The following is a 24806-nucleotide window of genomic DNA, read 5'->3' on the forward strand; positions in this document are numbered from 1 at the left end:
GCCTCAGGCCAAACAAGCAACAGGGAGGGAACCCAGCCCCACTCATCAGCAGACATGTGGATTAAAGTTTTACTGAGCTCTGGCCACCAGAGCAAGACCCAGCTCTACCCACCACCAGTCCCTCCCACCAGGAAGCTTGCACAAGCCTCTTAGATAGCCTCATCCACCAGAGGGCAGACAGCAGAAGCAAGAGCGATAGCTCTGCAGCCTGTGGATGGAAAACCACATTCACAGAAAGATAGACAAAATGTAAAGGCAGAGGACTATGTACCAGATGAAGGAACAAGATAAAACCCTGGAAAAACAACGAAATGAAGTGGAGATAGGCAACCTTCCAGAAAAAGAATTCAGAATAATGACAGTGAAGATGATCCAGGACCTCAGAAAAAGAAAGGAGGCACAGACAGAGAAGATGCAAGAAATGTTTAACAAAGACTTAGAAGAATTAAAGAACAAACACCTAGAAGAATTAAAGAACAAATAAACAGAGATGAACAATACAATAACTGAAATGAAAAATACACTAGAAGGAATCAGTAGCAGAATAACTGAAGCAGAAGAATGGATACGTGACCTGGAAGACAGAATGGTGGAATTCATTGCTGTGGAAAAGAATAAAGAAAAAAGAATGAAAAGAAATGAAGACAGCCTAAAAGACCTCTGGGACAACATTAAATGCACCAACATTCACATTATAGAGGTCCCAGAAGGAGAAGAGAGAGAGAAAGGACCGAGAAAATATTGGAAGAGATTATAGTTGAAAACTTCCCTAACATGGGAAAGGAAATAGCCATCCAAGTCCAGGTAGTGCAGAGAGTCCCAGGCAGGATAAACCCAAGGAGAAACACGCTGAGACACATAGTAATCAAACTGACAAAAATTAAAGACAAAGAAAAATTATTGAAAGCAACAAGGGAAAAAAGACAGATAACATACAAGGGAACTCCCATAAGGTTAACAGCTGATTTCTCAGCAGAAACTCTAAAAGCCAGAAGAGAGTGGCATGATATATTTAAAGTGAGGAAAGGGAAGAACCTACAACCAAGATTACTCTACCTGGCAAGGATTTTTCAAGGATTTTGTTGGAGAAATCAAAAGCTTTACAGAGAAGCAAAAGCTAAGAGAATTTAGCACCATCAAACCAGCTCTACAACAAATGCTAAAGGAACTTCTCTAAGTGGGAAACACAGGAGAAGAAAACGACCTACAAAAACAAACCCATAACAATTAAGAAATGGTAATAGGAACAAACATATCGATAATTACCTTAAACGTGAATGGATTAAATGCTCCAACCAAAAGACACAGGATCGCTGAATGGATATAGAAACAAGACCCATATATATGCTGTCTACAAGAGACCCACTTCAGACCTAGGGACACATACAGACGGAAAGTGAGGGGATGGAAAGTGATATTCCATGCAAATGGAAATCAAAAGAAAGCTGCAGGAGCAATACTCATATCAGATAAAATCAACTTTAAAATAAAGAATGTCACAAGAGACAAGGAAGGACACTACATAATGATAAAGGGATCAGTCCAAGAAGAAGATATAACAATTATAAATATATATGCACCCAACATAGGAGCACTTCAATACATAAGGCAACTGCTAACAGCTACAAAAGAGGAAATCGACATTAACACAATAATAATGGGGGACTTTAAAACCTCACTTACACCAATGGACAGATCATCCAGAAAGAAAATTAGTAAGGAAACACAAGCTTTAAATGACACAATAGACCAGATAGATTTAACTGATATTTACAGGACATTCCATCCAAAAACAGCAGATCACACTTTCTTCTCAAGTGCACATGGAACATTCTCCAGGATAGATCACATCTTGGGTCACAAATCAAGCTGCAGAAAATTTACATCATATGAAGCAGCTTTTCCAACCACAACACGATGAGATTAGAAATCAATTACAGGGAAAAAATGTAAAAAAACACAAACACATGGAAGCTAAACAATACGTTACTAAATAACCAAGAGATCACTGAAGAAATCAAACAGGAAATCAAAAAGTACCTAGAGACAAATGACAACAAACAAACAACAATCCAAAACCATTGGGATGCAGCAAAAGCAGTTCTAAGAGGGAATTTTATAGCAATACAATTCTACTGCAAGAAGGACAAAAAAATCTCACATAAACAATCTAACTTTACACCTAAAGGAACTAGAGAAAGAAGAACAAAGAAAAGCCAACATTAGTAGAAGGAAAGAAATCATAAAGATCAGAGCAGAAATAAATGGAATAGAAAAAAAAGAAAGCAATAGCAAAGATCAATAAAACTAAAAGCTGTTTCTTTGAGAAGATAAACAAAATTGATAAACCATTAGCCAGACTCATCAAGAAAAAGAGGGAGAGGACTCAAATCAATAAAATTAGAAACGAAAAAGGAGAAGTTACAATGGACACCACAGAAATACCAAGCATCCTAAGAGACTACTACAAGCAAATCTATGCCAATAAAATGGACAACCTGGAAGAAATGGACAAACTCTTAGAAAGGTATAACCGTCCAAGACTGAACCAGGAAGAAATAGAAAATATAAACAGACCAATCGCAAGTAATGAAATTGAAACTGTGATTAAAAATCTTCCAACAAACAAAAGTCCAGGACCGGATGGCTTCACAAGTGAATTCTATCAAACATTTAGAGAAGAGCTAACACCCATCCTTCTCCAACTCTTCCAAAAAATTGCAGAGGAAGGAACACTCCCAAACTCATTCTATGAGGCCACCATCACCCTGATACCAAAACCAGACAAAGATACTACAAAAAAAGAAAATTAAAGACCAATATCACTGATGAATGCACATGCAAAAATCCTCAACAAAATACTAGAAAACAGAACTGATCAACACATTAAAAGGATCATACACCATGATCAAGTGGGATTTATCCCAGGGATGCAGGGATTCTTCAATATACGCACATCAATCAATGTGATACACCATATTAAGAATATGGTGTATACCAATTGAAGAATAAAAACCATATGATCATCTCAATAGATGCAGAAAAAGCTTTTGACAAAATTCAACACCCATTTATGATAAAAACTCTCCAGAAAGTGGGCATAGAGGGAACCTACCTCAACATAATAAAGGCCATATATGACAAAGCCACAGCAAACATCATTCTCAATGGTGAAAAACTGAAAGCATTTCCTCTAAGATCAGGAACAAGGCAAGGATGATCACTCCCACCACTATTATTCAACATAGTTTTAGAAGTCCTAGCCACGCAATCAGAAAAGAAAAAGAAATAAAAGGAATACAAATTGGAAAAGAAGAAGCAAAACTGTCACTGTTTGCATATGACAGGATACTATACATAGAGAATCCTAAAGAATGCCACCAGAAAACTACTAGAGCTAATCAATGAATTTGGTAAAGTTGCAGGATACAAAATGAATGCACAGAAATCTCTTGCATTCCTATACACTAATGATGAGAAATCTGAAAGAGAGATTAAGGAAACACTCCCATTTACCATTGCAACAAAAAGAATAAAATACCTAGGAATAAGCCTACCTAGGGAGACAAAAGACCTATATGCAGAAAACTATAAGACACTGATGAAAGAAATTAAAGATGATACCAACAGATGGAGAGATATACCATGTTCTTGGATTGGAAGAATCAACATTGTGAAAATGACTATACTACCCAAAGCAATCTACAGATTCAATGCAATCCCTATCAAATTACCAATGGCATTTTTTACGGAACTAGAACAAATAATCTTAAAATTTGTATGGAGACACAAAAGACCCTGAATAGCCAAAGCAGTCTTGAGGGAAAAAAACGGAGCTGGAGGAATCAGACTCCCTGACTTCAGACTATACTACAAAGCTACAGTAATCAAGACAATATGGTAGTGGCACAAAAACAGAAACATAGATCAATGGAACAAGATAGAAAGCCCTGAGATGCACCTACAGTCAACTAATCTATGACAAAGGAGGCAAGGATATACAATGGAGAAAAGACAGTCTCTTCAATAAGTGGTGCTGGGAAAACTGGACAGCTACATGTAAAAGAATGAAATTAGAACACTCCCTAACACCATACACAAAAAGAAACTCAAAATGGATTAAAGACCTAAATGTAAGACCAGACACTATAAAACTCTTTGAGGAAAACATAGGAAGAACACTCTTTGACATAAATCACAGCAAGATCATTTTTGATCCACCTCCTAGAGTAATGGAAATAAAAACAAAAAAAACAAATGGGACCTAATGAAACTTAAAAGCTTTGCACAGCAAAGGAAACCATAAACAAGATGAAAAGGCAACCCTCAGAATGGGAGAAAATATTTGCAAACGAATCAATGGACAAAGGATTAATCTCCAAAATATATAAACAGCTCATGCAGCTCAATACTAAAGAAACAGACAACCCAATCCAAAAATGGGCAGAAGACCTAAATAGACATTTCTTCAAAGAAGACATATAGATGGCCAAGAAGTGCATGAAAAGCTGCTCAACATCACTAATTATTAGAGAAATGCACATCAAAACTACAATGAGGTATCACCTCACACCAGTTAGAATGGCCGTCATCAGAAAATCTACAAACAATAAATGCTGGAGAGGGTGTGGAGAAAAGGGAACCCTCTTGCACTGTTGGTGGGAACGTCAATTGATACAGCCACTATGGAAAACAGTATGGAGGTTCCTTAAAAAACTAAAAATAGAATTACCATATGACCCAGCAATCCCACTACTGGGCATATACCCTGAGCAAACCATAATTCAAAATGACCCATGCACCCCAACGTTCGTTGCAGCACTGTTTTCAATAGCCAGGTCATGGAAGCAACCTAAATGCCCATCGACAGATGAATGGATAAAGAAGCTGTGGTACATATATACAATGGAATATTACTCAGCCATAAAAAGGAACGAATTTGGGTCATTTGTTGAGATGTGGATGGATCTAGAGACTGTCATACAGAGTGAAGTAAGTCAGAAAGAGAAAAACAAATATCGTATATTAACACATATATGTGGAACGGAGAAAAATGGTACAGACGAACCAGTTTGCAGGGTAGAAATTGAGACACAGATGTAGAGAACAAACGTATGGAACACCAAGGGGGGAAAGCAGCGAGGGGGGGCGGTGGTGTGATGAATTGGGCGATTGGGATTGACATGTATACACTGATGTGTATAAAATTGATGACTAATAATAACCTGCTGTATAAAAATTAAATAAAATAAGATTCAAAAAAAAAGAGAAGAGAACTGCAGTTTGTTGGCAGATTGAAGAATGTTTTAATCAGTTCCAGCTGCTCTAACAAAATATCATACACTGAGTGGCTTATAAATAACAGAAATTTATTTCTCACAGATCTGGAGGCTGGGAAGTACAAGATTAAGATGCCAGTGGATTCAGCAGCTGGTGAGGGTCCACTTTCTGGTTCACAGAGAGCCGTCTTCTGGCTGTGTCCTCACATAGCAGAAGGGGCAAGGGAGCTCTCTGGAATCTCTTGGCCCTAATCCCACTCATGAGGGCTCCACCGTCATAAACTAATCACTTCCCACTGGGCATCAGGATTTAACCTATGAACTTGGGAGGGAAAGAAACATTCAGTCTATAGCAGAGAACAGTGAAAGAGGTCCTATCTTTCCTGATAAAACTTGATCAGAGGTTGGAGAGAAGTAGAACCAGGAAGGGAAAATGGCAGAGTATCCAGCGAGGAAGTAGAAAAACCAGGTGACTGTGGTGCCCGTGCAGCCAAGTAGCTTTTAGGAGGAGAGAGTGACCAACTCTGTCAAATGCTGTAGATCAAGGTAGATGAGAACTGACCGTTTGATTTAGGAAGTCACTGGTGACCTGGATGAGAGCAGATTTTGGTGGAGTGGTGTTGGAGGAGGGGGACAAACCCCACCTAGAGAGAGTTTAAGAGAAAAGAGGAAACAGGGAATTATAGATAGGGAATATAGTTATCTTTTGTTTTTTAATCAACTCACTGTAAAGGGGAGCAGAGAAGTGGTAGCTAGAGGGAAAGATGGGGTCATGAGAGGTTTTTTGTTTGTTTGTTTTTTAATGAGAGGATATACTGACAAGAATGATTTAGTAGAGGGAAATTTTTGACATTGCAAGAGGAAAGGGGAGAGATTCTCTGGAGCCATATCTAGTATGTTATGTGGTGTATTAGTTATCTCATGCTGAGTAACAAATCATCCCCAAACCTAATGGCTTAAAACAACACATGTTGGTTATCTCATGATTTCTGTGGGTTAGGGTTCCAGGAGCACCTGTTGAGGTCCCCTGGCTCAGTGTCTCTCCCCAGGCTACAGTCAAGGTGTCAGCCATGGCTGGATCATCTCAAGGCTCAACCAAGTGAGAAGCCATTTCTATGTCACTCAAGTCTACTGGTGACAGATTTCAGGTCCTTGCTGGCCTTCGGCCAGAGACACAAGGGCCTCTCCATGGAGCAGCTCACGGAATGGCAGCTGGCTTCCCTCAGAACAAGAGCTAAGAGAAAGAAAGAAGGGGAAGTCATTGTTTTGCAACTTCACCAGGAAGTGCCATCCCATCAGTTGGCCTTGTTTATTTGTTAGGAGCAATTCACTAGCTCTAGGCCACGCTCAAAGGGAGAGGTTTACACAGAGGCATGAATTCCAGGATGTGGGGATCACTGGGGGCATTTGAAAGGCTGCCTACCAGAGAGGGGATGAGATTTGTGCCCAAGTAGAGAAGCCAGCCCTCACCGGGAGTGAGGATTATTCATCCCATGGTCACAGGAGAGAAGGAAGCTTTTGAAGGCACACAGAAGCTCGTAAGTAGGTAACTGTGAGGGTGGGGGTGAAAGTATTTGCTCGTTAGCACTGAGCACCTTGGAAAATGGCAGGAGATGACATGAGGAGCCAGGGCTCCTTTTCCTTTGTTCCTCTGTTGTATCCTTGAGCAGAGCCAGAAGGATTCTCAATCCAGCACAACACAGCTCTCTACCCTCTCACATCCTTAACAATGAAGCATTTAAAGCATCACACCAGGATGTGCTAAGAGTTTTACTTACCTGAACTCAGAAAAATGTCAGAAAACCCACAAGGAACTATGAGCAGGAGAAGGAAACACAGAGGAGATGGGGAGAGAAGAAAAGGTGAGGCATCATCTGAGCGACCCACTCCCTAGCTGGGTTTTCAGGCATGGGTTTCTCCCATTGTCAAAAGTCATGTTAAACCAGAAGCCTTTTTGCCATTGAACATTTGTGGTTCAAGGGGAAAGGCTCTCTGATGGTTTGTTTTGTTAAAGCGGAAAAGTGAGACAAACATTTTATCTTCACGGACAGCATCCCCAGACCGATCTGCTGGCAGTCATGACAGAGTGGATTTCAACTTGGAGAGCGGGGTACACCGGAAACAGCAAATTATCAAGGCCTTCGGTTTTCAATGTCAAGGCTGTCAGGGGAGGGAGTCTTACTGTTGCTAAGAATATGGCAGGTTTCTTCCTTAGCTCTATACTGGGAGGCAGCAAGGTGAATAAAAGCGTTTAGGCTCTGGGGCCGCCAAATACGGTCTAGAAGCCCAGCTCCACTACTTACCGTGGGAAAACTCCACCCCGCCCCCCTCGCTTCCCATCTGTACAGAGGAAGTACTGGAAGGTTTTAGAGAGAAACTGGGGAAATGGCTCCCAGGGGGCGCCATTCACACGAAGACGGTGCTTCCTGACCCTGGACATCTGAGAGGCTCACTGGCACAAAACAGGAGCTCTGGAACAGCAGTTGTTACTGGGGGCTCATTCCCATCCCCGGATGACTTAGGGTTCTCTGCCTCGCTCTTACACAGACGAAATTTCTCCCACATGTATTCTGTCTGGCTCCGCTCCCCATCTTTTAGTCCAGGACCCCAAGTGCCTACTTCTCACCCACTCCAGACCTTCTCCTAAGAGAGCTTTCCCAGCAGGGAGCACTCCTTAGCCGACAGAACCATCCAGAATTCTCCAGACCTCCTCCAAGTCTTGTTCTACCTCCCAGAGCTGCCAGACCCTGTTCTTCCTGCAGAAAAAGAGCCTCCAGTCGCGGACTAGAGTGTCCTTTACATTCACTTCACTGGTGAAGTTGGCCCAGGACCTAGGCTGGGGCGAGTGGTAAATAGATGCCCCAAGCCTGTAGCAGCGGACAAGTCATTTTCACGAACACTTTTCGAGAAAGCCGCGGGCCCTGTGATCGGGTGCGAAATGGGGCTTGATCTCCCCCAAGCTTTAGCAGGAAGGTAAACCCTGCTCTTATGGGCCTCATTCTCTTGACCTCGGACAAGCTCTAGGGGAAAAAAAACCCCAAGGAGCGCGCTCGCTCTGGGTGGGAGCGCACCCCACCCACGGAAACCACCTGCGCGTCCTTGTCGCGCGAAGGGCGCCTCTCACCCTCCAGCGCTTCTCTGCGCCCCGCAGAGACAGCGCCCGGAGCGCGTGGCCCTAGGGGGTGCGGAAGTTGACTTTGCTTTGCTCGGGGGTCGGGGCGAAGGTGGCAGCCTGGGTGCGACGTGGGGCGCTGGCGTTTCCGCAGCTGCGTGAGTCTGAGGCTGGAGGAAGGCCTAAGGCCCACCGAGGCCTGGATCCGGCTAAATCCCCGGGGCCTGGGCCAGGGGCACGCCCAGCCTCCTCCTCCTGAGCCGCGGGGCTGCTCCGGTCCGGGGGCGCCGATTCAGGCCCGGCCCAGGCCTGCGGCCCAGTGTGTGCAGGCAAGGAGACGGACCTGGTGCCGTGGGCTGCGAGGCCTACTTGCACACTCAGCTCCGGCACGTCTCACAGCTGGCCAGGGCAAGACGCCCCGGCTCCGGGGAAACAAAGAGGCCCAAGGGCGAGTTTTCCGAGCGGGAGATGGCGGGGGCTTTGGAAGTGCACTGGGTGGGTGATTACTCCCCGCGGCCGCGCATCCGCTCGCGAACATCAGAAATCCACCATCTTCTGCGAGAGGTCCCCTCCCTCGAATCCGCAGCTCGACGTCTTCCTTCCCGCAGTGGGTCACGACCTCCATCCTGCGCACCCGAGGTCACGGTCAGGGCCCCCCGGTTTTGCGCAGAGACTCGCGTTGGGTAACCCTGGCCCAAAACTTGAGGGGTGAGGCGAGCACCCTTCGCGTCCCCCACCTCCAGGTTCTCAAAGTACGCACCTCTGTAACAGAGGTCGAGGCAGCTTTCTAGAAAGAGAGGAAACGGTATGCCAAGCCCCCGGGGAGTGGGTGCGCGCCGGTCTGTGCCGTCCGCCGTGCATCGGGCACCCAGGTGGGGGGCGTGTCCCGGGCGTGGGGACGCAGAATGACGGGCTGGCTCGGGCGACCTCTGTCCCCGCCGGATCATGAACGCGAGCCTCGCCTGTTCCAGCTCTCTGCGTCCGAAGAGGCAAGCGCGAGCGGCTGGGCGCCGCCGCCGCGGGCTCATGTTTATTCACGCCGCCTTAAACAGCCCGTTTGAATACATATTAATCAGCCGCTCTAACTACTTACTCAGGGCTAGGTTTGCAGGAGAAAAACGAGCCCCTGAAAAGGAGGAATAGCAAGTGGGCATCCAGAAGCGCAAAGAAGCCTCGGTCTGGGGCAAAGCTGTGGGCGCCTGTGTCCCCCTGGCCCTCGCGGCGAGCAGCCGGAGGCGGGGCGGTGGCTGAGGAGCCGGTGGGCCATTAGCTAAGGGCCTCTTTTCTGCCGCTGGCTCCTGTCTCACCGATGGAGCTGGGGACGAGCTCCTTGGTAGTCCTGAGGGTCTATCGGGGGCAGATTTCCCGGGAAGGAAAAGGAGCTTGAGTTTCACAGTCCCTCGCTGGCACCGACCCCTCTTCTAAAGTCGCCTCGTAATTGTGATTTAATTTCCTTAAGTAAGTTTCAGGCTGCAGGGAGTCAGTTTCCCACCGTGGGCTCGCGGGAGTTAATATCGTGGGGGAGAGGCTGGCCCCAATTTTCGAGATTCGTCTTTCTAACGTGACTCCCTCCATCTGTAGGAGGGGTCACCGAGTCTGGGTGAGGACACTTTCAGGACCCTCCCCTGCTTCCGGATCCCCCCGTGCCACGCGGAAGCTTCCAGAGCCCGCGTGATCATCGCCTCCCGGTGCCTTCCCTCCCCGAGGGGGCAGTCTCTTTTCCCAGTTGGGGCTGAGCCAGCAGGGGCTTTGCGGAGGAGGTAGGGTCGGGGGCGGCTGAGGTCCGCGGTCCTTCACCTCCTCCTGCCGTTCGGCGTGTCCCGTCGCTCATCAGCCCTGGCAGCACCTTCCCCAGGTGTTGAACCTGAGGGCAAGAGGGAGCGTCAGTAGTAAGGCAGCTCTTTCTCTCGCCCTGATTTTTTCTTTTATCCTCCCTTTCCTTCCTTCCTTCCGTTTCACCCGGCACCCGCTTTTCCTATGCTTCCCTGAAGAGGTTCTCCATGTCCCCTCCCAGGCTCTACGTGCGTTGTCTCACTCCCCGTCCCTGAGCCGGTCTGTGCAGGCAGAGGGAGGCCGTCTAGGCCATTGAGATGATCCAGTTCAAAACAAACACCATTACCAAAACTTCGGCCAAGTGGGAGAGAGCGAGGGAGAGCGGATGCGCAAACGACTGTTGGGCAGAATTCGCGTGTGTTCTAGAAATACAGTTACTTTTAAAAATATTAATAATAATAATTTTAAAAGACTTCGCGTGTGTTTGAGCGCGGTTCTAATCCCACACAACTTCCCCCGACTCCTGATGCCCGCATAGACCTTCAGTCTGCCGGAATCTCGGAGACTACTCCCAAGCTCGGGGTTTACCATCTGGTGATACATAAACCGGGGTCCGCTCCAAACCAGGTGTGTGTGTGTGTGTGTGTGTGTGCGTGTTCTTAGCATGTGCGCGTGCATGAGCTTTGGACATGAAATACCCACAGGGCAAATGGGAAAGGAACTAAAGAGTCCCCTGAGCTCAGTGGCAGTACCTGCAGGGGACTCCATGGAGGACAGGCTGGGTTCCCTGGGGATGTCACCGTGGTGACATTGTAAGAAGCAAAACGCTTACCCCCCACCCCCTGAGAGCCCTTTTAAAGGTACTCCGTCTTCTGCAAACATACTTCTCTCCACTCCTGACCTTATGAAAAGATGGCCCCCGTGGAGCAACCGATCTGAAAAGCCTCACTTGGTCTCTGTTATCCTCAGCTGTGCCTCTCCTTTCGGGATTTCCAGCTTTCTGCGAGTGGCTAATTACCTTGGGGTGATCCCAAAATAAAATGCTGGGGTGAGGTGGGTAGAGAGGAGGGTGCTCAAATGAAACTGACAATCCAGTAATATCATTTTGTGAAGAGAGACTGAAGACGTCCTCGTAATTTCCCTTAAGAAATCTGGTTTTACTGGTCGATCTCCGTAGGAGAACTCTTTGCCTAGAACCTTGAAATGAGTAATAGGCCATGTGTCTCCAACTCTTCGGCTAATATGATAAATACATTCAAGGAGAGCAACGGGGTGTTTACAATTAGGACCTAAACTTCTTCTGTTTGTCAGAAAGTCCCGAAATAACTCCTCCCCCAATCAAGCAAGGAGCCCAGAGGAGGTAGAAATCAGGTAGAGAAATCTTCAAAAGGAATTAAAAAACCAAAGCCGATTTTATTTCCTCCAGTCAAGTGTGAACGATGAGGCAGCCTCGGCAAGGGTGGTGGAGTCTACCTGACAAAGCGTGCAGTGAGGGGCTGGGGAGAGTGCGGGGGGGCGGTCACAAAAACGGAGGCGTTGAAGTCGTTGCCTAGTGGGTACCACTTCCCTGCTCTGCGCCGAGGCCGTTTCCAAAGGCCCAGTGGCCACCTGGAACCTGGAACAACAGGACACTGCCTCCCACAACTGCCCATCACCCCAATCTCTGTGCTTTTTATCTCCTCAAAGTGACTCCCAACGGGTTTATCCGGATAGAGCCCTTCGCAAGTTTTTCAGATTTGTCGGTTTCTAGGAACTTGCATGTTTTAAGTAGAGCCGAAACCGCGAAGGCTCGGGTTACACTTTAAAATATGCGAGGCTTCCGCGCGACCCCCGTCACGTGGTAAGGCTCAACTGCTTCTTTAAAAAGAAGAAGCGGGGGGGGGGGTGGGGAGAACACTGCTTTTAAAGTTCGGGACACCCCCCCCTTTTGTCTCAACAACTCAGAAGCAGTTGTCACTGCTTCTCAGAACCCAGCTTCCCGCAGGCCGTCGGGGAGGTCGGGAGAGCTGCTACTCAGAGCGCCCTCTGAACCTACGCGCGTTCGCAGAGACGTGTCAGCTGGGCCGTCTATAATTTGCATTATTCATTTAAGTTTGCGCAGCGCTGAAAGCCGCTAGAAAGTTCGACGGCTGGGTGGCCCAGCAGCCGGGCAGGCTTGGCGGTCAACCATTGAACATAAAACAACTGACAAGGTTACCGACGCCCGCCTCCGGGGCAGCGAAGGGAGCCTGAGGACAGCGCAGATTTCCGCGGGTTCGCGCCCTGCCTCCGCCAGCAATTCAGGCAGGAGGTTCCCTGTTGTGTGGGGTTCAGTCAAAGGCTTACAAGCCAGGAGGGGAAAGAGGGGTAGGAGCCAAGGGGAGAAGCCCGCGAGAAAGAGCTAAGCTTTAAGTGTATTCTAATTCTTTAAGGGGGTGGGTCCAATGTTCTACGCAGCCAGATGGGACTCCTCACAAGCTTTGGGGCGGATTTGGGGGTGAAGACAGAGTGAGGAATGGGGGGGCAGTAGTTGCTCGTCACTTGTTTGGTCTTCACATCTTTTCCAGCGGCCCAGGTAGGCTGAAGACAAAAGCCCTCAGGATTTGGACCGCTCCCCCAGATAAGGTGGAGGTTAGGGGCGGTGAAATGCGAAAGCCATCCTTTGTATGACTCCTCCCCGACATCCATAGGAGGCCAGGGTTCTTCCATCAAACTTACATGCGTTCATTCATTCCGCAACTATTCATTCAGCACCTACCATGTACCAGACACTGTGTGAGACTCTCAAAAACGCAGTATAAATGGAAAGCAGGCCCCAAACCCTGAGTCTAAGGATTGGCTCCCTGGAATGTTCTAAAATCAGAATGCATCTTGGAATGGCCAGACTCGCCGCTCCACGGATTCCAACGCTGGGCGAAGGGACACAGGACACATAACTTCTGCATAACTTTTACTTCTTTCCTTTTTTTCTTTTTTTAAAGTAGCAAAGGACCATTAATTAGAAGAATAATTACTGCTACCCTATATTATCCCAACCTGTTCAATTTCTATCTGTTGCAGACAATGCTAATAATGGCAATTATTGCTTCTATAAACACCCCGAGGCAGCACTATCCTCCCGCAGTGTGTGTGTGTGTTTAAAGAATATATATAAAAAGTTCCCCCGCTCATTTGCATAGCTTCATCTTTACCTTTTCCCATTCAGTCCTTGCAAAAAAAAAAAAAAAAAAAAAAAGCATATCTATTCAAAGCCCTTGCAAAAAGCATATCTATTCAAAGGGCATTTAGTCCATTTCTTTCTTGGCCGGTAAACCTATTCATCAATTGTTCTGCCTTGTAGATCGCATTCTAATGCTAATGTAGCGTGTTAAATATCTTTTTGTTCCCCTTTCACCGTTTTGTCATTCAGTTTATCCAGTTTTGGTCACCCATTTTATTTATTTATGCGCCTGCTCCTATTCAGGGGCTCATGTATTTTTTATTATGTTGTTTCACTGTCACGCAGTGTCAACTTAGTCTATTCAATGGGGGCTACTTGAAGGCCGGAGGGACAAAGCGTGTACACATTGCACCGCTATTCATTCCGGCCAGCTGGATCGGCTGAAAAAAAAACCTTGTGAAAAGAAACGCCTCACAATGGACACAGAAGAAGTGCACAATGCTAACAGTTTTCCAAATACCACTGATTGGTTTCTTCACAATGAGGAGAAAGCCGCCGCTTTTTCTTAGCTCCACTTCAACAAACAACGCTCTCACAAAACCTCCCAACCCTGCGTTTTGTTCCTGGACAAAACCCCCTCGACTGTCTAAACGCTCCCACTGAAGGACAAAAAAAAAAAGGATAAAAAAAACCTCTTTTCACTATTCCCCCCCCCGTTTCTTTTTCCTGCAAGACAGAAAAAAAGAATGGGGGGGGGGAGGGATTGTCAGTGAATTAATGATATCAGTCTTTTAAAAGAAGAGGGCTGACTTTTGAGATGCACTGGGCTGAGAGAGAAAGAACGGGGAGAGATTAATAAAGTTTGGTTGGCGCTCTCTCTGCCTCCGCTGGGCTGTGAGCACAAGAAAGACACGCATCCTTCGGGCGGGCCAGTTGCGGGAACTTCACTCTCCCCGAGGGTGCGGCGGCGGCGGCGGGGAGCGGCCGAGCCGCGCTCTGATTGGCTGGCGCGCGGGTCCCTCTCCTCTCAGGGAAGATGGTCGAATCTTCTCTCCATCTTGTGCGCCCCACGCCTAGGCTACCCCGAGCCGGGGAGGGAGAGAGAGATCCATGCTGTTTCGTTCTACTTTCTTCGGGGGTGGTGGCGGGGAGAAGAGGAGGAGGAAATTGTCAAATGAAGTGACAACGGCAGCCAGCCCCACTGCTCCCTGGAAGCCATCCCTCGCACGGCAGCGTCCCCCAGCTCTGGTCCTTACGGCTGCAACAGAACAATTCCACCTGTTTGCTCAAAGCCCGAGGGCAACACCCCTGGCACCTCGGGTGTGAGGGTTGTTTAAAGCCGTTAGGCAACCGAGAGACTACCTAAGGAATGTCGTAGCTTTTTTAAACCTTAAAGAGGAACGGAAATGTATTAGAGCAAAAAGAAGGAAGGGAAGGAAGAGAAGAAGGAGAGGAGAGAAGAGGGGAAAGAGATAGAGATGGAGAGAGAGAGACAGATCTCGAGCACGCAGCAGCTCTTTGCCTAGTCCGAGGGCTGTATTTACGGGTCACTTTGTGACCCTCACACACACACCCGGCCCTTTCTCCACGCCCTCTTGCCCCCGAGTCGCACCCCCTTACTTCTGCACGGTCTAACTCCGAGGGAGACTTTCTCCAGGCGCAACTTGTTAGCAAGACCACTGGAGTCGGGGCTGGGGGGGATAAACCAGTCCCCCCGGTAGGACTACTCAGACAGCCGCGCAATCTGTTGGCTGTGTGACCCCGTGTGCTCACGCGCGGCATCCTCCCCCCTCCCTCACCCGTCTTTCTAGTCCTGTTCTCGTTCATCAACACTCCGGAGCGTTGCTCCCAGAAAACGCCGATCATTAGGGAAAGGGGAGGGGACGGGAGGGGGCGGGGAATCTTCGGCCGGCGGGGCCGAGCTGGAAGGCTCTGGGAGGTGACTAAAGATTTAGGACTGGGGTGATTTCCAGCGAGCCGCAGGAAGTTCCGTGTTGAGAAGTGATGGGCTGCTACAAAAGGGAAAGACGAAGCCTTGAAAGGATTTAATTAACCGTGTCAGGGATAATTACCCCTGGACAGTCCAAATTAGTTTTGCATAATCGCTCAGAACCATATGAATTAACTTATAATATTGCAAAGAGCTCGGGGAATAACAGGAGAGGGATCGTTTTAATTAGTGAATCAGGGTCAAACCAGCAGAGCCTATTTTTCACATTTCCAAAACTTTTCATGGTTCTTAAAATATTATTCCGTTGGGGGAAAACAATGACTTTAAAGAGTTGGATCGCTTATAAAGACGTGGAGCTCCGGAGACGGTCTCTGTCTGTAGAGAAACTAGTTTAGGACTAGTTGAGTCTCGTATCTTGAGAATTTCTGTCTTGGTGGGGCGAAAATAAAGATGTCCCTACAGTTAATTTTTTTTTCTCTCTGATATTCTTCCTGGCGCCCTATAATTTCTTTTCTAATATTAAAATCCTTTACGATTTCAAACCTTTCTCCAGTGGAAACTTGTCCAGCCTTGGAAATTCAACCCTCTCCATTAGAATTTGTTATATTTCTATTTTAATGCCACTAGCATGACAGAATAAAGCCTTAAAGAGGCCCAGAGTTGTAAAATGTCGTTAGCAGTGATTATCCTTACAACTAAACTCTTAAGGTGTAAATAAGGAATATGCCAGAGATACACGAACAAATTACACTGATTTAAGCGGTGGAGCTCTCCAACTAACAGGATAAAGTGGTCAGGCAACTTTCTCCTCTTAAAATGTTACTGGAAACTAGTGAAATGCTTTAAACGGTCTGGATGTTTTCAATGGGCTCCGTTCTACTGGTTCATGAATGCCTTCCCTGCCCCCCTGCCCCCCCCCAAGATAATACAACTACTTGGTTTTTTTTTTTATCTTCTTTCCTATTCACGATTAAAAATGTGATAAATCAGGTTTTTGGCTCTGAATAACAATGGCTTGATTTAGATTTCCTAGTAAATCTATTCAAAAGTGAAACAAAGGCTGCCTTTGGAGGATACCTTACACTTCACCTGGACCAGGCACGTAAGGGCAATTCAGATAAAAATCTTGTTAGGAACTCAACAAGAAATAAAGGATTTTCTCTTTTCCCTGGTTCAGGCTTTATTTAAACTCTTTGTTCAAAAAAAATGAACAGAGTGATAGTCGGATTCTAATTTACAGATATAGCTTAGACGTCTAATATTAAATTAGAAGATCACACAAGAAAACCATTTACACATAAAGGTTAAAACCAATACTTAAACTTTTTAAAACTTTATATTACATAAAGCCAAAATGAAACTAAATACATGTTAGCCAACTTCATTCACAAACATTAGTCAAAATATATACATTTAAAAAGAAAAAAAGCTACAAATGAGGTTCTTTTCTCTAAAATGTGTTTTATCATATTTTGCAAATGAATTGCAGGTGATCTAAAAAATAAGCTACTTAGGGAGGGAAGTCCAAAACACATTTAAACGGTTTGAGTTGGAGAAATGCTAGCTGAAACAGAGAGGCATCTGTCAAAACAATTCTGGTTTTTGTTTTGTTTTGCTAAATAATAAATATATAATTACCACTCAGACAAAAAAAGTCTGATTTAATCTTAGATAAAATTGCGGTTCTGAAATAGTCCCGCAATTTTTAAAAGTTAACTGACATTTGTTCAAAATGTTTTAGAGTCTAAAACCGACTCAGATTTAGGGCAACGCAAATAACACATTTTCAGACTTAATGTTTTCAAGGACATATACACATTTACAATCTTCAAGTGAAACTCAAGTCATAAGGGGGAAATAGGAATAATGCCTTTTCTCTTTCTGTGTAAACTGTGTCAAAAATCCAAGCGAGTGGACTCAGGGAGACTTCTAGCGGTTTTTTGTTTGTTTGTTTGTTTTTTAAGGGAGAAAATCCAATTGACAACTTTTCATCTCACACATATTTCTTGTTTGCCGTCCTTGCTCTTGAGAAAGAGCTCTTGCTCTGATTTGCATATGCTATGATAAACAAAAGAAACCGTGATCATCTCACACACAAAAGGCCAGATTCGAGCCGGTCACTGGTCAAGAATGGATCCGGCCTGGGGGTTCTGCTTGAGAGAACAGAGATTGGCAAAGTTCAAATGGTACAAATAGGGAGCAAGGCTGTTCAGAGCCATCCCGCTCCGAGAAACTAATGACACAGATCAGCTTTTCCCTTGTGCCAACCATTTCAGACCCAACATTTGAAAAGAGTGCATGCAACAGCGACCAGGAGAAAAGAATAATAACAATAAAAGAAAGATAATGGGAAACAAAAACAAAACCGACAATAAACTTCCAACAAAGAAAGCTGGAAAGCCCAACATATCCAAAAGTTACTCCTCCACCTCTGTGGGCCATAACGCAACAGGTTCCGAAGTGCAAAGCAAACATCAACTGCTGCGAGATACAACTGCCCTCTTTAAAGTTGTCTGCCGGGGGTGCAGGTCTGAAATGACCCTGTGAATTCACACGCACACTCGCCCGCGCACTCGCGCGCTCGGCCACTCGCGCCCCGACTGGTCTCTCTGCCTCCGCCTGGCACCTACACATCTTATGTACATACAAACCGGGGCCCCCGTCGCGGGAGGGCGCTCGGGGAGGCCGCAGAGCTCGTACCTATACATATGTACACGTGCGCACACCGGTCCTCGCGAGGCGGCCCCGCGGGGTCATAGCGCGGCGGCGTAGGCCGCGGGGTAGGGGTCCAGCTGAGGCTTGCCCATGCCGGGCAGTAGGATGTAGGCGAGCGGCGGCTGCAACCCGGGGCTGGGCCACGCGCTGCAGTTGCACGGGATCATATAGCCCGGGTTGCCCGGGCTGGGGTGCGAGTGCGTGTGCCCCCCGGCGGCCGCGGCCGCCGCTGCAGCCGCGGCCGCCGCGCCGTGGAAGGCGCCCGCGCCCGCGGTCGGGTAGCCCAGCGACGACGCGTACGGGAGGCCGGACGAGGAGGACGAGATCTCTGCCATCTTGGAGCCCAGGTCGAGCAGCGAGTAGGGGCTGCCGGCGGCGGCGGCGGCGGCGGCTGCGGCGGCGGCGGCAGCCGACTGCGGGAAGAAGACGCGGGCGGCAGCCGCGGCGGCGGCGGCGGCCGCCTTCTCGGGGTTGGCGAGCAGCGACTCGGGCACCAGGCCGCCACCCGCGCCCGCGTGCAGCCCGGCGCCCGCCTTGAGTGCCGGGTGCTCGGCGTCGGTCACGCCGCCCAGGCCGTAGGGCACAGGGAAGGCGAACTTGTCCTTCTTGAGCAGCGTCTTGGGCTTGCGCCTCGGCCGGTACTTGTAGTCTGGGTGCTCCTTCATGTGCATGGCGCGCAGGCGCTTCGCCTCGTCGATGAACGGCCGCTTCTCCGATTCGGTGAGCAGCTTCCACTCGGCGCCCAGGCGCTTGCTGATCTCCGAGTTGTGCATCTTGGGGTTCTCCTGGGCCATCTTGCGCCGCTGAGCCCGCGACCAGACCATGAAGGCATTCATGGGCCGCTTGACGTGGTCCACCGGCTTGGACATGCTCTCGCCGTGCCGCGGCTGCAGCCCGCCGCCGCCGCCGCCGCCCGCGCCGTCGCCGTCGGCCCGGAGGAAATCAATGTTGGCCGTCCGCGGGGACCCTTTCGGCCCGCCGCGCTCGCTGCGCCCCACTTCGCACCCCGGCGTCGCTCCCGCCCGGGAGGAGGGGGCCGGGGGACCAGCCCCGGGCCGCGCCGCTCCCCTGGTCGCCCTGCTCTCTCCGGCCAGGCGCTCGGGAAAATCCTCTCCGGGGCGCGATAACTTCTCGGCGGTGTCCCCACCCCACGGGGGCAGCCTGCCCTTTGCTTTCTTTTTGTCCTTCCTCTCCAGTTGCGTTCGCTCGCGAACTCCCCGCAGGTAGCCGCCACCGGGCAGCGCTGTCCCCGTCCTCGGTCTTTTCTCTGTTAAAGGCACAGCAGCCGGGAAACTTGCGTCGCGGAGGCTCCACCAGGTTGAGCAGAGGAGTCAGCCGCCGCGCGCTGCCAAGTGCCAAAGGGGGCTCTCGGCGGCTGGAGTGTTTGGGTTCTCCTCGGTGACTTTCTCATTTGACAGTAGCAGATGGGGGTGGGGGGAGGAGGGGAGGTGGCCCCGGAGGAGGAAGAGGAGGGGGGAGACGGAGGAGGGTCCGGGCGCACCAAGGGAACGCAGAGCGCAGCAATGGATATAAATACAAATACTGCAGCACCAGCCGGTCTTCCTCACTCGGGGCAGGCAGGGCGCGTTGACGGGAATCCCCCTAGTGAGCTGGGGTTTTGCGGGGAGAGCTGTCCGCGCCCCAGCACCTGCCTCGTGGGTCTTCCTCTACGGCTGCCGGTCGGGGAAGGAGGTTGGATGAGGCTTGAGCGAGCCTAGGATCTCCGGGCCTCAAAGGAAATCCTCGTGGCTCGCCGAAGCGCCGCGTCTCGCTGTCCCTCGAGCCATGCCGGCTCCGCTCGCTCCAAGCCCCTCCTGGCTCTCCGGCCGACTCGGGCTCCCGGAGCGCACCGGGCGTGGAGCGCGGCCCGGCTTCCGGGCAGCGCGGCGGGCCCAGCACCGGCCGCGTCCCCTCCTCGGTCCTCTGGGCCTCCGCCCGGGACTTGCAACTAACTTCGCCCAAGTTTCCTGCGCCGGCGCCGCGGCGCCCCTCTCGGCGCGCTCGCCTCGGGGCGTGCGCCCGCGTGTGCTCCGCGCCCGGGGCCCCTCTCTCCTGGCTTCCCCGGCGAGAGCCTAGAGGGCGGAGGTGCGGGGTGGGGGAGGGATTTAAGGAAGACGCGCCATCACCTCAGTTCGCAGGTCCGCGCTGGGGCTGCTCCCGATTCCCGCAGTCCCGCAGCACAGGGGGCCCCTCCGCGGCCCAGGCCGCCAGTCCGCCGCTCCCGAGGCGACAGGAGCCCTGTGCACGGGCTCAGGTGAGTGTCGCTACCTGCGTGTGCACGCGCCCGGAGCCGGCGCTGGGTGTGCATGTCCAGCCGCGGCTGAGTGTGTGTATATCTGGGGCCATGAGAAGGAGGTGGAGCCCAGGACTCCAGGAGGGAGGAGGGCCCCGCGGAGCCTCCTTCCGCTCCCACACCCCCAGGACCGCGAATTAAACAGGATCCCCTCCGCCCCCCTCACACTCCTCCTCCCACCCCTTTTCACTTGAGAGCCGGTTTAGGCGAGTGGAGAGTCCGGAGCGCGCCGCCGAGTTTGCGCACTGTTTGGCGTTGGCAACCCCCTAGCGTCATCCCGGCTACCCTGGCCGGCTGGAGCAGCACTGGTCGCGGCTGTGGGAGCCTCTGCCAGGAGGAAGGAGGCGCGCACGGGGAGGGGTGCCTCACGAGCTTCGGAGGAAGAGGGGACCCACCCTAAAAAATGCTGGAGACTTTTCCTAGCAAGAAAGGGCTCATTTTCCTTGGAGGTCCAGATGTTGCTTGCAGCAGATGCTTCCCGAATTTTCTTGCACTGGTGATGCATCCAGTCAGAGGTAGTGAAGTGAAAAATAACTGAGGAGGGACTGAGCGTGCTCTTGGCAACCCTTTCGAAAAGGACCTAGCCCAGGCATCCTTGGCTGACTATTCCGATCTTTTAAAATTTGGGGGATTTGTTTTGTTTCTGTTCTAGGCATCAGCCATCCCTATGCTGATCTCTTCAAGGTACAGTTAACTCACAGTATCTCACTTAAATGCACGGATAGGGTGAGGTGCTCAAAATCAGTAAGATGTATAAAACGTTTCTCTGAAAGACAAAAGTGAAACATACTAATCACTCTACATTGGAATATTTTTATGCTGTTAAGCACAATTTTCTTTAGTAAGAGCAGTTTTTTTCTTTATATTTGACATCATGCAAAAATCAAGCAGCATGATTTTGTTCGCATATTTTCCGGACTTCTTGGCATGCTGCAGCTCACTTATAGCATGCTCAGTCTGGAGATTCCATTCACCAGTTGGCCGGCCCTTCAGGGACAACTTGCTTGCCTTCTTTCTTTGGCAGTTTGGATCTGACCTAGCCATGTGGTGTGTACAAGCAGGAAGTTCTATAATCAGTTAACTCTTTAAGTCTTCCCAGCACTTCACGTTCAATTCATACACAGACACATATGCAGACACAAAGTACTGATTGAACTTAAATAAAAAGTTGTTAGGCCATCAGTTTTAGTTTAAAGTTAGGTTCGTTTTATAGCTCATTTTAATAAAAGAATAGTGATTATTGCTTTTCTTTTTTTTAGCTGCTGTGAGGACCTATAGAAATGCAAATCAGCAGTGAAATGTATGGGAGTGGCTATCTTTCTTAAGATAGATACCACACTGCAAATGTTTACTTTGTATCAGCCCTTGTATTGCTAAAACAATTGGACTGATTTCTTTAGAACCATATTCCTTTACAGGCTCTATAAAGACTCTCTGTTGCTCACAGACTCTGGGTGGAGCAATGTTAAAACCCTGGCAGGTGCAATTACATAGACTAGAATATTAAATATACTGTTTTGTGATAATAAACTAGAAAAGTATCATCCCTCAGCTTTTAACCTACTAACTTGTATGATAGCTTTGACACAAAAATATTACACACTGTCATACAAAGAGCATATGTATAAGGATGCAAGTTATGAAAACTGTTATTCATTAAAAACATTGTGAATCAAGTTGAGTCTAATCCCGAAAATTATTTTGATATATACAAAAGGATAAGGATTGAGAAAAAATTTTATATTGGTGAGTTAAATTATTATGCATTCTTTTCAAATTTAAGTTTAAAAATCAGTTGCAATAAATTATTAACATGAAAAGAAATGTTTGCATATATGGTTGAAATGTATGCTTGTTTGTGCGATATCTTATAAAAATAAAATGCGTAAGCTTCCTGGGATATAGTTTCATAAATTGGGCAGTATCGCCTGTTTAGTGTTATTAAATGAACCAAATCTGAAAGTTCTTAAGTCCATGAATGTTGAACTGTGGGGGGGGAAAGGTGTTCCCATACCTAAGAAGAAAACGGCTGTTTGTGTGCTTGTTTGTTCTTCAACAAATGAAACTTCAAAATAGGAGAGATTTGGTTTTTGGGGGATCAGTATTCTTGGCCTACAGCCTTCCCGTCCAGGGAGAGACCTTCACAATGAGCCCTGCGTGAGGGGAAGGCAGCAAAGCATGGCTGTTATTAACCAGCCTTCACACCTCTTGCCCGAATCTGGTTGAGCCTTTCACCAAGTAAGTTTCCTTGCCGTTCTCTTTCTTATATACTGAAATGACTGTTTAATTTTAGTGTCCACAGACCTTCTGTTTGAATTGATAGAATGTTATCTATTTGTTCTTGTACATTTTGATCTAAAAGTGAAAAAATACCAAGATTTCGGAAAGAGAGTAGTCTGTGTGAGTGAAGAGTGAAGGAAAAATGAATTGAAAGAGAATTAGAAGTTCTATGGGCTTTATATTGCCAACTCAATCGTGAGCACCCAAAGAACAGTGGACCTCGATCAGTGGAGTCTGTGCGGGCTCTGTATTTGCCTTGTGGCCAAGGAATACCCGTGATCACGAATATATCTAATCAGAAACAGAGAGGCAGACACTCGCTCAGAAAAAGTTTGGGGGTCTGTGTAAAGTCAGTTTCTTCTTTTCCCCTTAGGTCCTCCCTGTAAATGGTCTTTTTTCAATTCTAAAACTTTCACTAGGAGGCAGCAATGAGGTTGTTGGGGGAATTGAAAAAAAATACCTTGGCAGCACCAGACTGACTGGCTTTCTTCCTCTTTCTCTTTCTCTTCCATAAAAGAGGGGAGAATATCTGGATCCCAACAGAAGACAAGGGATCAGAGTGAACGAAATCATTTTCCTCCATCCATTCCATCTCCATTTTCTCACTGGATTTTCACCCAGATGGCTCATTGTCACATTTTTCTAGAACCATGGAGGTGAAACCACGGCAAAGAAAGCAAACCAGTGGGGTACTGAGAAGTGACCAAGTGGAAGTGACAGGGTGGGAGAGGTGATGCCTTCAAAGTGCAGGGGCCAAGTCGTGGCACCTGAAGCACTGGGAACAGACAGCTGCAGTTAGAGAGCTTCGGGCTCCTGGTCTTAAGCAAGTGCACGGAAAGAATTCGTAAGCTTTCAAACCTGCCTAGAAAAGTAATACAGCCTGTTTGTCCTGTTAAGGAGGAAATGAGCAAACTGACAAAAGCCAGTCTCAGGCTTTTGTCACAGCTCCTACTAATCCTACTCCTAGTAGGATTAGTTACTACAACTAGTTCCCTAGTTGTACTCCTATCAGCCCCACCTCCATCAGCCTCCATAAGGGGAAAAGATCCCAAACACAGGTCCACATAAAGCCCAAGAGATGAGGAATTAGGTCAGGCAGTCCTGGTTAGAGCGAATGGCTGCAAGAGTGGCCCTTGACTGGTTTTCATCCTTGTGAGATTTCTGTCCCTTTATTCTCACTGCTCCTGCCATACTGGGAAGCTGGGACTATACAGATTAATTATGAGAATGCCTTTCTTCATTCCTCCTTAGCAGTACTCACTCAGGCTGGCTTTTTTTTTTTTTTTTTTTTTTTTTGCGGTACGCGGGCCTCTCACTGTTGTGGCCTCTCCCGTTGCGGAGCACAGGCTCCGGACGCGCAGGCTCAGCGGCCATGGCTCACGGGCCCAGCCACTCCGCGGCATGTGGGATCTTCCCGGACCGGGGCACGAACCCGCGTCCCCTGCATCGGCAGGCGGACTCTCAACCACTGCGCCACCAGCGAAGCCCCAGGCTGGCATTTTCTAAAAGAGCTTTACCTAGATGACAGAGCAAGAAATACAAAATAAAGAACAGCTCGCTTTCACCCCTTCCTTCCCTCCCCCCTCACCACCCCCCCAAATAAAACACCTAAGGGAAAAAAGACAATACAAATAATCCAAGACAGACAGCTTCACAAAGTACTGATTTCAGATTCTGAGAATCCTATAAAAGCTATGGAGGGATTGACTTTTCTCTAGGATCAGTGCTTTTTGTAAGTGGGAGAGAGCTAGCCGTGAACAAAACCAGAAATGAATGAGGAGGTCTGGCTGTCCTGCTTTCCAGCTTCCAGATTGCTCTGGCCTGTGTGCTCCTCCCTCCCAGATGCAGTCTCCTATCTAAGCATGAGTCTGCTTGGTTGAGCAGTTTGATTATAACTCTCATTTATTGAGTTCCTGAGATACTACCCCTTTTACATACACTATCTTTTTTAATTTTTAGGAAAATCCTAGGAGGTAAGAGTTACCTCAGTTTGCAGTTGGGGAAGAGAGCCTTAGAGCTGATGAATAAGCAACTCACCCAAAGTCACACAACCATAAGTGGAAGAAATGGGATCTGAACTAAGCTGATGCTCTTTACCACCACCACTCTGAGTCCCAGCTGAAGGCTCAGCTCCTTCCTGGCTCAGATTCTCGGTTCCACCTACTTCCTCAAGCCTTCTGTGACTCACTCAGTGCTGCGCAGCCTCTGTGTGGGGTGCCCAATGGTAATCTCTTCAGTAATGCATTCCAAGCCCGTAACAACAG

At 48.2% G+C, this 24806-nt stretch overlaps 2 protein-coding genes across 2 annotated transcripts; one reads left to right on the forward strand and one right to left on the reverse strand.

Annotated features, from left to right (window-relative positions):
- Nucleotides 1-16628: 16628 nt before the first annotated feature.
- SOX21 (SRY-box transcription factor 21) lies at nucleotides 16629-18931 on the reverse strand. The gene has a single exon (XM_081214489.1). The coding sequence runs from the start codon at nucleotides 18836-18838 to the stop codon at nucleotides 18008-18010; it is 831 nt and encodes a 276-aa protein (XP_081070615.1). The 5' UTR covers nucleotides 18839-18931; the 3' UTR covers nucleotides 16629-18007.
- LOC308605043 (uncharacterized protein) lies at nucleotides 18837-21145 on the forward strand (the record flags this gene model as incomplete). The annotated part of the gene is made up of 4 exons (XM_081214703.1): nucleotides 18837-19125; nucleotides 19246-19386; nucleotides 19688-20229; nucleotides 20469-21145. The coding sequence occupies 4 exons, from the start codon at nucleotides 18837-18839 to the stop codon at nucleotides 20760-20762; spliced, it is 1266 nt and encodes a 421-aa protein (XP_081070829.1). The 3' UTR covers nucleotides 20763-21145.
- Between the last annotated feature and the right edge of the window lie 3661 nt (nucleotides 21146-24806).

This window comes from Mesoplodon bidens, assembly GCF_964165515.1.
Source record: "Mesoplodon bidens genome assembly, chromosome: 17".
NCBI lineage: Eukaryota > Metazoa > Chordata > Mammalia > Artiodactyla > Ziphiidae > Mesoplodon > Mesoplodon bidens.

Coding starts and splice junctions, on each gene's coding strand:
- SOX21 (XM_081214489.1), bottom strand. CDS start 18,838: ATGTCCAAGCCGGTGGACCACGTCAAGCGGCCCATGAATGCCTTCATG.